Source organism: Montipora foliosa, chromosome 7, assembly GCF_036669935.1.
Source record: "Montipora foliosa isolate CH-2021 chromosome 7, ASM3666993v2, whole genome shotgun sequence".
Lineage (NCBI taxonomy): Eukaryota > Metazoa > Cnidaria > Anthozoa > Scleractinia > Acroporidae > Montipora > Montipora foliosa.
This window is the reverse complement of record NC_090875.1, coordinates 42,980,671-42,995,670: the sequence shown is the minus strand read 5'-3', so window position 1 is coordinate 42,995,670 and position 15,000 is coordinate 42,980,671. Positions and strand designations below refer to the sequence as shown.

Here is a 15,000-nt window from a genome sequence, read left to right as displayed (position 1 = left end):
TGCACAGTTGGAATCTTCCCAATTTTCCGTCTCTATGCTCTGTCGCACGTACTCTAATATTTCATCTACTGCAGATTCTTCTTCTATTTCTTCAATGGTCATGGATTGTGGCGCCGCCGAGTTGGCAACAAATCTGATGTAGTGTTCCGTTACATTCCTGGTCTGTACTTGTTCGATCTTGTTTTTTCGAGACCACGGGGGTTGGCGCAGTGGTGAGATCTCTGCCTTCCGACCCTAAGGTCCCGGGTTCCATTGCCGGTTCTGCCGAGAGTGGAATATTTGGTGACCTTCTTTCCCGCTAAATTTCACTCAGCTTTCCATCCTCCCGAGGTCGGTAAAATAAGTACCAGCATGAATGGACTGTATAGAAGCGGCTGCCATTTGCGCCTGTATATGCTTCCGGTCCGCTGGGGGTAAATTGATCATTGTAAAGCGCCTTTGAGACGTTTGTGATAAAGGTGCTATATAACTGCACTACTTTACTTTACTTTTTACCACGCATCTGCAATATTCATGTGTCCTGGCAAACACTTCAAAGAGAATGAATAGAGCTGTAACCGCAGGACCCACCTCTCGATTCTCGCAGAGGGTCTAAAGCGAGCTGAGTAGATGATTTCCAGAGGTTTGCGGTCTGTCCACAGTTCAAAATCCACTCCATTAAGATACCCATGGAACCTCTCACAGTCCCACACAATCTCTAGGGCCTCCTTGTTCGTTTGCGACTACCGTTGTTCTACATCTGCTCGCATACCATATCACATGGTTTTCTCCCTTCTGTTCTCGAACTAGGACCGCCCCCAAGCCAACTGGGCTTGCATCTGTAGTGATCTTTGTCTTGGCTGTACGATCAAAGTTTCGTAATGTGTCTGCTTGGGGCAAACGTCTCTTCAGGTCTGTTAAGGCTAGTACTTGCTGCTGAGGGCCAAATATAAATGGTTCTCCCTTTTTGTCAACCTTCTCAATGGCTCTGCTACTGTCGCAAGGTCAGGAATGAAGCATGCATTGAAATTCACTAGGCCTAAGAGACTCTTGACTTCTGACACAGTTTGTGGCTCACGAGCTTCATTCATTGCCTTAACTTTTTCTTGAGTCTCTCAACCTGGTCAGCACTTATTTTAGTTTCTCATCATGCTCCGCTCTATCAGAACCATAGACAATAATATCATCCGAGATGTTTACCGTTCTGCTGCAATCATTCCAAACTTGCTGAAACACTTGCTGATGCTTCTCGGGGGCAGATGTGATACCAAACATCAGTCTCTTGTATCTGAACAGCACTTTGTGCGTTACAAACTTCGTGATGCTACGGGACTCTTCACTAAGCTCAATTTGATGATATCCCCACTTTCAGTCTAATTTACTGAACACACTCACTTGTTGCATATCCTCTAGGACTTCATCAATTGTGAGAATTGAATGCCTTTCACGAATTATGGGTTTGGTGGCGCATCTCATGCCCACACATAACCTAACATCACCATTTGGCTGAGGAACCACCGCAACAGGGTTTACCCAGGGCATTGGGCCGCCCTCAACTACCTCAATGATGTCTTCTCGTAATAATTCGCCAAGCTCCTTCTCAATCTTTTCCTTCAAGCTGAATGTAGGACGCCGTAAGGGTTGCGCAACTGGCTGGACTTGTTCGTCAACTTGTAGTTTCAGTTGAAAGTCTTTCAACTTTCCAATTCCTGTAAAAAGATCCTTGAATCTCGTTGTCATTTCACTTTGATCTACACGTACCACGCAATTCAATGGGACTTGCAATTTCAAGATACCCAACTCAGTGGCTGATTCTCTTCCCAGTAATGGTTCTCCTTGCCCTTTGATGACTGTGACATCAGCTGACACACTCTTGCTGCCTAAACTCAGATCTGCTGTAAAGGTTCCAGTCACTTCAAAAGGGGTAACTTCACAATAAGCATACAACTTCTTTGTACTTCTTCAGTGATACGCACTTGATATGCTGCTTCGTCAATTGTTCCCACAATGCTTGGCTAATGACATTTGCACTTGCTCCAGAATCAATTATCATCTCTACCGGAATACCTCAAATGTTAACCGTCAGTTTTCCTCCTTGAGCCTCACCAGCAACTGTAAACACATACTCGTCTTCCTCTTCCTTACATTCATCGACCTTCATATACTGTACACGTGATTTACTGGGAATTTCTTTAACTTTGGTTTTGCATGCATTTGCAAAATGCCCACTTGAGAACACTTTGAGCACTATTTTCCCCTGGCCGGAAACAGGGGGTCTTTGGCAAAATGTCAACGCCTTCCGCACCGATAACATTCACCCCCTGGTAAAGTCGTATCTCGACTATTCCGTCTGGTCCGTCTATCATCAACTCGATTCACTGACACACTGGAGAGACTCGTACTCTGCGTTTGTCTTTTTACTAACCCGTAATTCCGGGCAATCTCCTGTAAGGTTTAAGGTGTGAGTGTTTGGCCTTTTTCCAGAAGCTTGCAATTCAATTCATTGAAAAGACACTTCGATATTATTTGATAACTGATCTGAGCCTCCATTCATTTGGTCGCCATAATCACACTGCTAAGCTTTGTGCCTCAATTGTACCGCAAAATTGGTCAATCGTTTCATCTTCCCCTTGCACCATTTCTCTGAATAAATGCCACTCATATGGAGTGTTAATTTGTGTGACAAAATGTCTGGTTAAAGCATATTTGGTTTTCTGATAATCTTTCGCACTCCCAAGTGTCGGCCAAAACATCAAAAATATCTTGGACGTCCGGCCCAGCGCAATGCAGAAGAAGAGCTTGCCTCTGCACTGTATTGTCGTCCTTATCGGAGACAATAATCAAACCTTTTCCATTTCCATATAACTGAAAACTACGAAGCCATCGTTTACACTCAGTGCCCACGCTACTCGGATCACTGTTGACATCAAACAGTCGAACTCCTCCAATATCCAAATCTCTCAAGTTAATCTTCAATGAAAACAGGGTTCCCACCCTAAACCCCATCCTCGTCGCCAGTTGTTGAATACCAGGAACAGATTCAACCAGATGAGCCGGATTAAACACAACAAAAGTCTTAAGTGTCAAACAACGCTCACCACTCCCGTTTTACACTACACTATTCATGTACGACTTTCTGAAGTATAACAACACACTGTTCATGTAACCTACACGAAACATCCTACAACCGTAGATGGTTTGCTCTCCTTAGCATGGGTATTTTTCTCTTGACTATTAAATTTTATCGAATCTGTGCTGAATTTCATCGATCATCATTACATGGACGAAATGAAATCAACAAGGTACTATCACTCATGCCGCAGAGTATCTAGAGTGCGCCATTGCGTCCTGGGACGCACTCGCTTGTCTTTTGGACGCATAGAATATAGAACAAAGGGTCCAATTGGACGCAGAAAAAAAAGTCGAATGTTTATGCAAACTACAAACGCCAGGAAAAACATGCAAACGGCATATTTCACAAGGAACTTGAACATTCCCATTTCTCACAACGGAGAAATGATCGACTTCCTTAAATTTCAAGGTACAATGTAAACTGTTATTTGCGGATTTTGGTTGTGGAACGATTCCATAATGTCAACGATTATATTCAGCTTGAGGAGTTATTAAGTTTTGAATTCCCACGTGTTGGGTGACATGATGTGAGCTGTTTTTCAGGCGAGACAATCGGTGACACTGATAATTAAACATTTCAGTGGAAGTTCAGTTTGTTGCATGCATTCCAAGCGAGTTTCAAGCATTGATTTGCTTATCGTGAGCGAAATGAGGGAATCCAACAGTGAAGTATGTTACATTTTTGTTTTGTACGACCCTGTTGACATTAGTTCCGGACGCGCACATATGATTTTCTTGGTTCTTCTTTTGCACGTAACTTGCCTGTTTTGCAAATTATTCAACTTTTTCGGAGTTAGTGTTAAAATTAACGTGTTTAACATTCAATCACTTGCTTATTAACATCGGCCATGGCAAAGTTACGGGCCGACGATGAATTGTGTATTGACCGCTTATATGTGTGTACTATTTTGTTCCTAAATTACACCTCAAGTGGTGTTAAAATAAATGATGCTCTTTTACGGAAAATTGAGACTCAGTTCTGTTTTTTTTTTCTTTTCTTTTTTTTTTTTTTTTGCTGTGCAGGTCTAGATCATTTCTCAACTGGAGCGTACGGATTCTGTTGTTTTTGTGAAAATGAGCATTTGACGGTTGCTATTTTGAATTTTAAGGTAATTCCCTTGAAATTGTTGCACTATCAAACTTTTTTGGAAACTTGGCATAATTAACATTCATGATATAAACATTAAAAAAAATGCAATAAAAAAATGGGGTCACAGTCCTTGTTTATGCGTCAGCAGGCTCTTAAAATGGGGTATTTTTACTGTTTTTCCGTTAAAAAATCGAATCACCTTCATACAGAATTAAGTCTTGGTTACTTCAAAGACACAAAATTTTATTTTGAAAATAAAACTTATTTTATTTACATAAGCACTGTTGCTTCATTTACGCCGTCTTTGATTCCCTAGTTGTGGGAATAGTGCACCTTTTGGGACAGTTCCGTGGTTAGCTTGAAGTCCTCGCCTTGGGTAAAATACAACCAGTGCGGAACTGTTTTCCAAAAAAGATTCATGTTCTACTATAAAACGTTTTTTCTTCTTCAAAAATGTTCTTTATTAGACTGTTCTTAGCAAATACCTAAAAAAAAAAAAATCGGGGGTCACCGTGCTCGTTTGAGAGAAAAGGAGCATTTATCTCGCTATCGAGTTTAGTTTGAGTGAAATCTCTTACGTTTTGTATGCGCACGTGCTCATGTGTGCGCGCTAATGACGCGAAAATCGTGCGCAGTAGGGATGCGCAATGCAATACTAAGGAATTACCTTAATGTATACACACTGACACTACTTCTCAGGAATATTTAATAAAGCTTCCCATTGGTGATAGCGATCTTTCTTTTGTTTTTTTTTTGTTCGAATTTAAGTTTAAATAGCTTACTCTGTTTTTACTTGTACTTAAGTTTATAACCCTCGGTGATTGATGAGAAGGGTTTTTTTAATGCGCCGATCAAATCGAAACTTCAACATCCCTCTCCCCCTCCTCCCCGGGCAAAGCCCGGGCATTTGACTATCTTCTGTGCCCGGTGAGTGGGGAATTTGACCTTTGCCTGCATGCGTGGGGTGGGGAAAATTGAACCGGGAGTGTCAGGATTTCCTTTTTCGGGCGCCGAAGTCACTAACAGCTATAAAGCACGTGTTTGGACGAGATGGGAGAGTTTAAAGGAAGAGATGTAGCATTTGTGAGAGATTGGCTTACAAAAACGATCTTCAAAAGTTCTTCGTTTTTGTCATACTATAGAGTGAATACAATATGGTACGTTATTCACACTCTAAATTTCATTGTTAAAGCTCTGAATGCTGTAAGTTTCTGTTAGAGGTAATCAACCGACACTGAACAACACATGCAGTCGTAAACACTCTAGGCTCTGTTGTTGATAAGAATACAGTTCCCTCGTTAAACAACCTTTGCCGTGTTTCGGGCTTAGAGCAGCTTATACTTACTTATTGACATTGTCCGACTTAATTTAAAATTCAATTTTCAAGTCACTTTTAATTAGTATTTCCAAATGTCCAAGCTCGGTACACGATTTATAGAATTAACTTTGAGCTTATAAATGCTAAAATAAGCTGTAAATGTAGAAATAAACTTCACTTACCTCTACGTACAGTTGTCCTCGTAGTTTCTGTGCAATGGGAGAGCAAACTGTGTCCCCTTTAGACGGGTTTGTGGCTTACGAATTTTTACTATGTCGTTAGTTGTCATTTCCCCCACAGAGCACCCACTTTCCCCTTTCGGAATTGGACGACGTTAGACAATCGTCCAATTAGAAAGGAGCAATCAGCATGACGGTTTGTGACTGGCACATGAAAATCTTGCTGCGCATTCCTACGGCTCGAATACTGTAGGATATTGATTTTCTTCGACGGCTAGCTCCGGGCTGTTTGGATGGATTCTCGATCGGCAGGTACAGAAGAAGCGTAAATCTTTCGACCTTAATGCTGCGGAACGATACGATTTTCTAGGGGAAAATTTTTCCGGCGCTGGAGCCCTTTTTTAAAACAAGGATTCCTCCCTTGTCTTTCTATTATTAGCACAGGCGCCCCAAGCTCGGTGTGAGCATGGCCGACAAAAATATAACGATTTGTATGGGAATCCCGATAAAAAGCTTAAGAAGATAATTATATGAAAAAATTCTCAATTAAAAGGCCTAACCTTATTTCCAACGTGCGTAACTTGATGGTGGGTTGAGATGAGAGTTCAATCTTTGCCAATTGATTGTGATGTGGAATTGTGACCGTGGGAACATTTTATCTAGCAATATTTGACTCAACTTGGTGGCACCTGAGAATTTAGTTTCCAGCCTGGGGATTTTATTATACTGTTGACAACCACGAAATTGAGAAATGGCTCAAATCGCGTCGGACCTGGAAAATAACCACACAGGAAGGAAACTACCCCGTTGGCAATAAGGTTAGGCTTTTTAATTGAGAGTTTTTTCATATAAATATCTTCTTAAGCTTTTTATCGGGATTCCCATGCAAATCCTTACATATTTTTAGGAACAGTAAACGGCGAACTCAAAATCCTTCAGAATCGCTCAAAAAACCGCTTTTGAGGCAAAAGGACCATTATATACAACAGGTAAGGTAATTCAACGTTTATTTAACAGTGACTGCGATATACATACTTAGCGATATTATATAATATCGTTATAGGTGAAGCAAACGGTAAATCCAGTACATTTACTATAAAATAATAATCGGTTACTCACACACATTGTGTGAGCGCCCTGTGTTTCCCCTCGTAAAGAGAAGAAAGGCTGGTGACTCGCATCGATCTCGTACAACAAATTGCTCTCGCATTACAAAGCAACGGTCCGATTCGCTATAAAAACACCACAGCCTTAAAGCCAGATAAGTTTCCTGTTGATGTGATAGAAAATTTATCTGGCCTTAAGGCGTTGGTGTTTTCATGGCGATTCGGACCGTTGCTTTGTCATGCGAGAGCAATTTGTGGGACGAGATCTTCCCTTTATGAGGGGAAATGACAACTAAAGACATCGTAAAAATTCGTAAGCCACAAACCCGTCTAAAACGGACACAGTTTGCCCTCCGATTTTACAGAGAAGACGAAGAAAACTGTACGTAGAGGTAAGTGAAGTTTATTTCTACATTTACAGCTTATTTTAGCATTTATAATTTTATATTTTCCCATACAAAGCCATGAATGAACGGGCATAACAGTTTCAAAGAAATAGATCATTTTATTTTAAGTACATATTCTAGGGGAGTGATAAGTCTTTATTTTTGTGCCATTTAAAAATCTAAAAGGATACTGTAGTAGCAATTAAGAGGCAATAGATCGAATATTAATTCTTGAATTTTATTTAATAGCTGGACCACCGAAAATTTGCAATGTACCCCCCTGTCCTGCGACTGAAGAATTACCATTATGATAATTCTTTCGCCGCGAGACAGGTTGTTGAAAATTGAAGAAATTGAACTAATGCTGAAGTTTAATCTAACATGACAAACCTCAGATAGAAATAAATACTCTTCACCATTTACCCTTTACCCTTTACCCGTTATCCTATAATGTTCAGGTAGAAATGATGGACGCGAATACGCAGGTCTAAAGGTTTCCAGGTCTGAAATCTGAATATACGCTGTATTTGTCTCACACCGATGACAAACATACAATGTACCTTAAGGGACAGATTTTTGAACATTTGCTTGATCCTCGCATCATTTACTTACCCCTCTTGATGCCAGGAACCCCATCGCTGTAGCAATCTGTTTTGAAAATGAGACCAGGTCGTATGTGCGCAACTGCGCTACCTCTCCTCGTCCGTGATAATACTTGTCAGCAATTCCACGGCTTTTTCTCAGAAAGCCCAGTAGATCTCCACAGTGCAAGTATTCCATGATCAAAATTGGGTGTACTGTGTGGTAGAGATGGTCGTGCACCGTTATGTTTTTATTACTGCAAGCTCGGCCTCATCACCGGACAGCAACAACAACAACAACGGCAATAATAATAATAATAATAATAATAATAATAATAATAATAATAATAATGATAATACTAATAATAATAATAGACTGGTTCCATAGAGAGGTCCAAGGACCAGGTCCACAGCTGGGCTAATCCATGGACCGTCACCTGGGGTCTATGTTTTGAATACGTCCTTGTTATCAATGTTATCAAAGGTAGCAGTGAAGTCACTCCTGGTGTTTTAGTCTGGATTACTAAGATAACTTATTTTTGTTTGTCAAGAGACTCAATTAATGGCTGCAGAAAATAGCACAGTTTTCGTGGGTTGACATTTGAGGTTAGTGCCACTTGTAAAATATCAATAATTATTATTAGTATTAGTCATTAAAAACCGTAGTATTATCCATTCTGGCCAAACCTGAGATCTGGGAAGAGAAAATTATGAAAAGAATTTTAAAAAATGTGCATAAAAACAGAAACAAAATAGCTCCTTACTCTGGGTGGTAACGCAGCCAATAAACTCTACGACATTTGGCAGGGGGCTGTCAGCAAGAGCTTTTCCTAACCCAATTTCTCTCATCAGCGCCTTTCGCCCTTCCTCCCCTGAAGTTGCTGCAATCATAAATTAGATCAAAATACAATAAAAGAGGAAGTTCCCTAGATAGGTACACCTCAATATTCGGCTGATTGGAGAAAGTGTAATGTCGCGGTTGGATTGAAGCAAGCATGGAACAAAGGCTAATGCATGAGAGTAATTAAAGCATCAAATCCTCTTCCTCATGCACACGTCTCCCTGAGAAGCTTGATTTAGTGCAGACTTAGGAACACTGCCCCTGATGTGTTTCAACAAACTAACGTTAGCTTTGTGTGCTAATTTTTTAACAAGAACTTGTTATTAAAGGCCTGCGTGATTTCTTGATTCTCGGCTGTACCACATAAGAAAATAGAAGAATACACAAGAACGCTCGGTCACACGACTTAAGGATTCACGGTCATAAACGTACTTAACTTCTATTTCCTGTTTCAAGTCGAAGAGTTCAATTTTCTTTTTTTTTTTTTTTTTGCTACAGCAAGTTCCGGGAAGTTCCGGAATAAACTGTGCATATTGAAATGTCAGCCTTTGTTCTATGAAACAGACGCCATTGTAGGTTAATTAAATATTCGACTGTGTCCACCAGATTAATTTGCGCAAAGCCTACCAAAACTACGCGCAGAAGACTCTACGCTCAAAGACACTACTTAGCAGGGGAGTAACAAGAAAGACTTTTCCCAACACAGAAAAAAAAAAAAGGAAAAAGAAGAAGAATAAAAACAAAAGAAAAAGAAAACGAATAAATTTCACTCGTTTTCCGACTGGATTGCTATATAGCAATCCATTAACAGGCCTGATTCCCTGTGGGACACACTTTCTTGTAGCCGATTCCAAGATCAAAAGAAGCTGGCTGCCAGCTGGTAAGGATCGGTCCCAGGCACCATTAATTGTGCCACATTGGGGGCGATCAGCTCCTTAATAAAAATGCTGTTGTCAATTATCTCAAAGCTAGTGGAAAAGAAAATCATCTCAAAATATCCCCAATTTGAATTATTGGAACCATTCAGATTTATTTTCCAACCATTTTTGCATGTAAAATGCATGCTTCCCTGGAATATTGAGACAAAAATGAACAGCATTTCATTTAGAGGGATAATTAAAAATCTTAATGCACTTGAGCAGGCGTTCTCTGGAAACTCTCCGTTTTCAGCATTTCACGTTCATTGTGACAAAAAAAAAAAAAAACAAATTCAAAGTGGATGAGCAGAGCACGTTGAGATGTCACTGTATTTGCTGCTTTAGCTCCACTAGGTACCATAAATTGAATGCACATGCTCTGCAGTCAAATTAATGAGTAATTTGGAATTCAAAGTTACTCACGTTTGAAGCCCTTTGCTGCAACAAAACGTATGCCAGGTTTCCCATTTTTACGACTCAAAGTTGCTCTCCAAACTGTTCCAAATGCTCCTGAGCCGATGACCTCTTCGAGTCTTATTCGGTCACGAGATATCTCCCATTCATCCACTTCAACTTCCATCAACTTCATCTCATGACTTTCTTCAAAATCTGTTGATCTTAAATCCAGAAATTCAGATTATTTTTCATATATTATTCACTGGTGGGTTGACTGTTCGTCACTAAATTATGGCATGAATTTAAAGCTTACATGCACTTCTTACACACTCTGCTGACATGTCATTGATCTGTTCACTAGATCCTACATATTGAACAATCAAAGACAGGAAACTAATTCCTCTGAGATAATAACAACGTCAACGGAAGGTTAGAGAAACGATTATTATTGCATTAGTCGCTCAAGTAGAATTGTGGTATCGTTGATCAAAACTGCGTTTGAAATACAAGTAAGACCTTGACTTGACCAAAGCTCTAGTGATGCAGCTCACGGAGTACCTATACTTATCCACATATCCTAAATTTGCATTATTTGAATTACTTTTTAAAAATATTATGGTGCTTGAGATTTCAGAGAGAAGGCGAAAAAAAAAAAGATGACACGATTTCATGTCTTTTTAATGATATGACATTAAACCTCATAAGACGTCTTGGCTAGTAAAGGGTATCATGTGACCACGGATGTTAAAGTAAACATCCTTTAAAGGCAATTTTTTGGCGAATTGGGTAAAAAACAACCAGGGGCAACATAATTCAGCTTAACTCGTGTATTTGGCTTCTAAAAGATTCGACTTACCTAGCTCTGGCTTCTCAGCAAACCAGTGAACACAATAGCATGTGAAAAAAGGGATAGACTTGGTTAGATTCACTAGTATGTGGAGATGGATTGACAGCAATGATTAAAGCCAGGCTCCTAATATTATTATATTCATCTGATTTTCATGTTGTGTTAATTATTCGCAATGTTAGTGTCAAAAACAATACATGTAGCCGCATAAATGTTTAAGCATCGCATTTTTTTCTCGTGGACAGCAAGCGTTCTAATTCTGCTATGTGTCTCCAGAGATTGTTCAATTCCACATGGTTGCAATTTGTCATGTGGTCGTAATTATCAAGGTAACTGATAACTTTAATAATACCTCACACCAACATCTAAAGAAAACAAGGGCTTTTTAAGGACGTTCGCGCGAAAATCTTCCCACATTGAAATTTGTTTCATTTCTCGCAAGACGTTAGGTCATAAATTACTTATTCCAAAAATGAAAAAAAATTGGGGGGTCACCGACTTTGATTCGCAGAAAAAGGCAAGGGAAAAATGCTCTAAATTTCAATAGAAAGGTCATTATAACGGGATAGCCTCATCTACTTATCCGTCCAAAATCATAAAAATAATACGTTAGAGTGAAGGTTTCGGTGCATAGAAATATAGGAGTGGGTTTTTTAGATAATTGCATGCCGCTGGATAAGTCTTAAACAGTAGAGTTAATCCTGAACGAGCGTTTTCGCACGCGCTACCCATTGTGACTATTTCCGGAACTCAGGACACAAGGAAAGAAAACTGTTAAAAAAGATAACTTTCATTTCATCATATTTTGTAGATTGTAAGAAGAGCAAGTGATTCGTGTCTTAAAAATAGGGGTCACCGATGATCTAAACGAGTAAAATCGATGTGATGTTGCGAAGCTCTTGGAAAATTTAGTTTGTTAAGATTTTGTGTGACCTGTCGGGGAAAGACTGGAACCCAAGACAGGATCGATGGATGAAATGCTTTTGCAAAAAAACAGAAAAAAACATTTCTAATCTTTGGCTGTTTCCTCATAGGTCCGCACTATTCAAGTGGATTAGTAAGAGAAGATAATTCTGCTCTATTTTCATGAAATGGGAGGCACGGTGGCCTCATGGTTAGTGCGCTCGACTCCGGATCGAGTGGTCCGGGTTCGGGGCCTGGCAGGGGACATTGTGTTGTGTTCTTGGGCAAGACACTTTACTCTCACGGTGCCTCTCTCCACCCAGGTGTATAAATGGGTACCGGCGTAATGCTGGGGGTAACCCTGCGATGGACTAGCATCCCATCCAGGGGGGAGTACAAATACTCCTAGTCGCTTCATGCTACAGAAACCGGAGATAAGCGCCGGCCTGATGAGCCTTCTGGCTCGTAAGCGGAGACTTTACCTTTCATGAAATAAAGGAAAAGAAAAAGATTTTAAAAAACCAACTTCATTAAATTTACACAACTTCTCTGACTTTAACTAACCTTATCGAGTTTTCAAAACTTTCAACCACTACTCGATTAGCGACCTTATAAGGTCCTTTCTCTTTATTGTGTCATGATGAATTGGAAATAAATGTGCCATTCTTTAGCCGACTTGGAAATTTGTTTTTTGGTTTTTGTCGCCATAAGCTCTTAACTAATGCTAAAAGTAATGCGTGACAAATTACAGTCGCGATACCTGCACATTAAAAGTTGCGCAGAGACAATTAGCGCGAAAGTCCTTAAGTTCATGAACTCTGAGCTTCCGGTTTGTTGCGTTACGTTCACGTTGACGAGTTTTGCTTTTGAAATTGAATTGCATTCGATTTATAATGAGGCTGGAAAGTTTAATTAAAAATTAGTCTATTAAAAACACATTTCCATCAACACGTCTTTTTATTCCGCTTATAAGCCCCCTCCCCCCATTCCCCGGATATAAGCCCCTCCGTTTACAAGCCCAGCCAAAACCCGTTACGAAGTTGTATAAGCCCAGGGCTTACCTATAACCGGAATTTTACGGCTTTGTTCAATGCTGAAGGGATTTACTTATCAGTACAGTAATGACTCAGGAAAACTCACAATAATCGGAGTGCTCTTAAAGTGGCGTCCCTGTAACCTTCAGATTGGTCGTAATCCGAGCTAGTGATAGTGGAAGTTAATAAGTTCCAGTCCTGTTTTGGAGCACTTCGATCTTTTTTTTTTTTCAATTTTTTTGTATCAGTATCCCTGAGTCACTGGTAAGTAGATCTCTCACCCATCAACCAAAAATATATCAGAATGTACATGTACATCACCTGTAAGTACATGACTATTGCTATATGGAGTAAATTCTCCACAAAAAATGGGGCATTGTATCTTCATAGTTCTGTCGCTATTTATAACAGCATTTCTTTGTTTATGAAGTTTTAAATTCCTTAAGAATTAAGAATAAAAATATATGTATGCAGGCTTTTACATTTACCCCTTGTGCGTCGTTTGCAATGGTACCAGGCGATGAATGCTGCTACTGCAACAGCAGATACTGGGCCGACAATATAGTACCACTCTATAGCTGTAAACATAAAAGTTCTTGATTTCAAATTATGGTAAAACAAACGAAGAAAATTGACATGGTAATTAAAAAAAAAAGTTCTCTAGAAAGAGAATCCAGATTGCAAAAAGACCAGAAATTTGTATTCCAGCTTTCCATGCGATGGAACCTCGTACTCTCTTCGGAGTGTAACTCCAACAGGGGCACCCAACGAGAATATAATTCAAAACCACTTAAACATAGCATTGTTAAACGTATTTTAGTATTTAAAGGGTAGATATAGGCATATCTAGTGATCCAAAAATTATAGGGATCAAAACTTACCTTTTCGAAACTTTTAGCCAGAAAAAAAGGCTCCCGAAAATTCTAGGTGACCTTTTAAGGGTACAAATCCGTTAAAAATGGCACTTATACCATTTTTCAAATGTTCGAAAATCCTAGGAGAGGCAGGCAAGCAAGACATTTTACAACAAATGTTCGGAACATTCTAGATCTCAATTCGTCTTCCGAACAGATATTTTCCGAAAATTGACGTTGGGTGTCCCTGCTCCAAAACAGTCAACAATTTCCATAATACCGAGACTGCCGCGGTATGTTATGCCCTTCATGTATCTAAGTTTAAGTCTAACAGGAGCACGAAAGTAGTTTTTAAACTGTTTCCTCGACTCTATATTGGAATACATTCGAACAGACAGTAGTGGCTTGAGAGGGAGAGAGAGGGAGGGGGAGGGGGGAGGGAGGGAGAGAGATTTGTCTGAGCTTAGCTTCTGAGCAAATCGAAATGAACACCTCTAAAATTTTCCAATCATGAGAGCCTGTCAGGTTTGGAGGTAAATAGAGAATGATAAAGGAACATTCTTGTAAAAGGGCAGGGGCACCCAAGGAGCCTTTTTTTTTCAACATTCCTCAAAAAATATCATGGCCATAACATAAACCAAAAATTGGCCTTTTGGAGCAATTTCTCTACCTCTTATCTGTTCAGCACTTCCAGCAGAAACAAACCAGATATTCAGATGGGCGAAAGTTTCCCAGCCGGCAAGCATACTACCAACATTTGAATACATCGTTGGCCAAAATAGGCGCGGCAATAGGCCTCGGCGGATTCACCCTTCAGTAGTGATAGTGATGGGGGGAAAGAAGAGAAGGCCAAGCGAAGCCTTCAGAAGAAGAGCGTGAGTAAATTCATAAGAATTTGCCAGCACAACAAAAAAATTTTTCTTTGCAACTTCCCAAACATTTTTTTTGAGCCGGCAGATGCACACCTGCGGAACACATACGTTGAGGAACACCTTCGTTGGGTGCCCCTGAAAGGGAACAGAGGAGTAGGGAATTTCAAAATAAAAGAGAAAAAACATACATGTAAACCTACCTGCTTTTGCAGCTAGTACATTTACTTGCAAAGCTATGGAATGACGAATTGAGAAAAAAATAGAGGATGACTTTTACTGAAACGACAGATTTCACAGATACAACTTTGGTTGTAGTATTTTTATATCCGCTTTCACTTGTTAAACAATCTTACGCTCATTCTCTTTTTTGCTCACACTTTCAATTTAAATCACTGTTGTTGATTATTGCTGATCTCACAGTTGTCGTGCCAGTGTGGGAGTTTGTATTTAGCCTACTCTGCTTTCCCCCTGTCTCCATAGCTTGAATTTGTTCAAGGATCATCTTTTCTTAGAGGGATAGACCATTGAATCAATTTTTAACCCCTTTGACTCACAAAACAGCTGC

At 39.8% G+C, this 15,000-nt stretch overlaps 2 protein-coding genes and 1 long non-coding RNA gene across 4 annotated transcripts in view; 1 reads left to right on the top strand and 2 right to left on the bottom strand.

Annotated features, from left to right (window-relative positions):
• The window catches only part of LOC138011185 (tyrosine kinase receptor Cad96Ca-like), a 25,589-nt gene extending 15,447 nt beyond the window's left edge, over positions 1–10,142 (bottom strand). Inside the window, exons 1-3 of the mRNA XM_068858151.1 lie at positions 9,953–10,142; positions 8,536–8,652; positions 7,803–7,987 (exon numbers count right to left, since the gene is read on the bottom strand). Of these exons, the coding sequence (XP_068714252.1) occupies positions 7,803–7,987; positions 8,536–8,652; positions 9,953–10,118 (468 nt within the window). The 5' untranslated portion in view covers positions 10,119–10,142. The remainder of the gene's footprint in view (positions 1–7,802; positions 7,988–8,535; positions 8,653–9,952) is intronic.
• LOC138009560 (uncharacterized) overlaps positions 1–15,000 on the top strand; it is a 441,051-nt gene that overhangs the window by 311,947 nt on the left and 114,104 nt on the right. The window lies entirely within an intron of this gene.
• The window catches only part of LOC138011183 (neuronal cell adhesion molecule-like), a 17,167-nt gene continuing 12,394 nt past the window's right edge, over positions 10,228–15,000 (bottom strand). Inside the window, exons 6-8 of the mRNA XM_068858150.1 lie at positions 14,636–14,668; positions 13,198–13,287; positions 10,228–10,289 (exon numbers count right to left, since the gene is read on the bottom strand). Of these exons, the coding sequence (XP_068714251.1) occupies positions 10,228–10,289; positions 13,198–13,287; positions 14,636–14,668 (185 nt within the window). The remainder of the gene's footprint in view (positions 10,290–13,197; positions 13,288–14,635; positions 14,669–15,000) is intronic.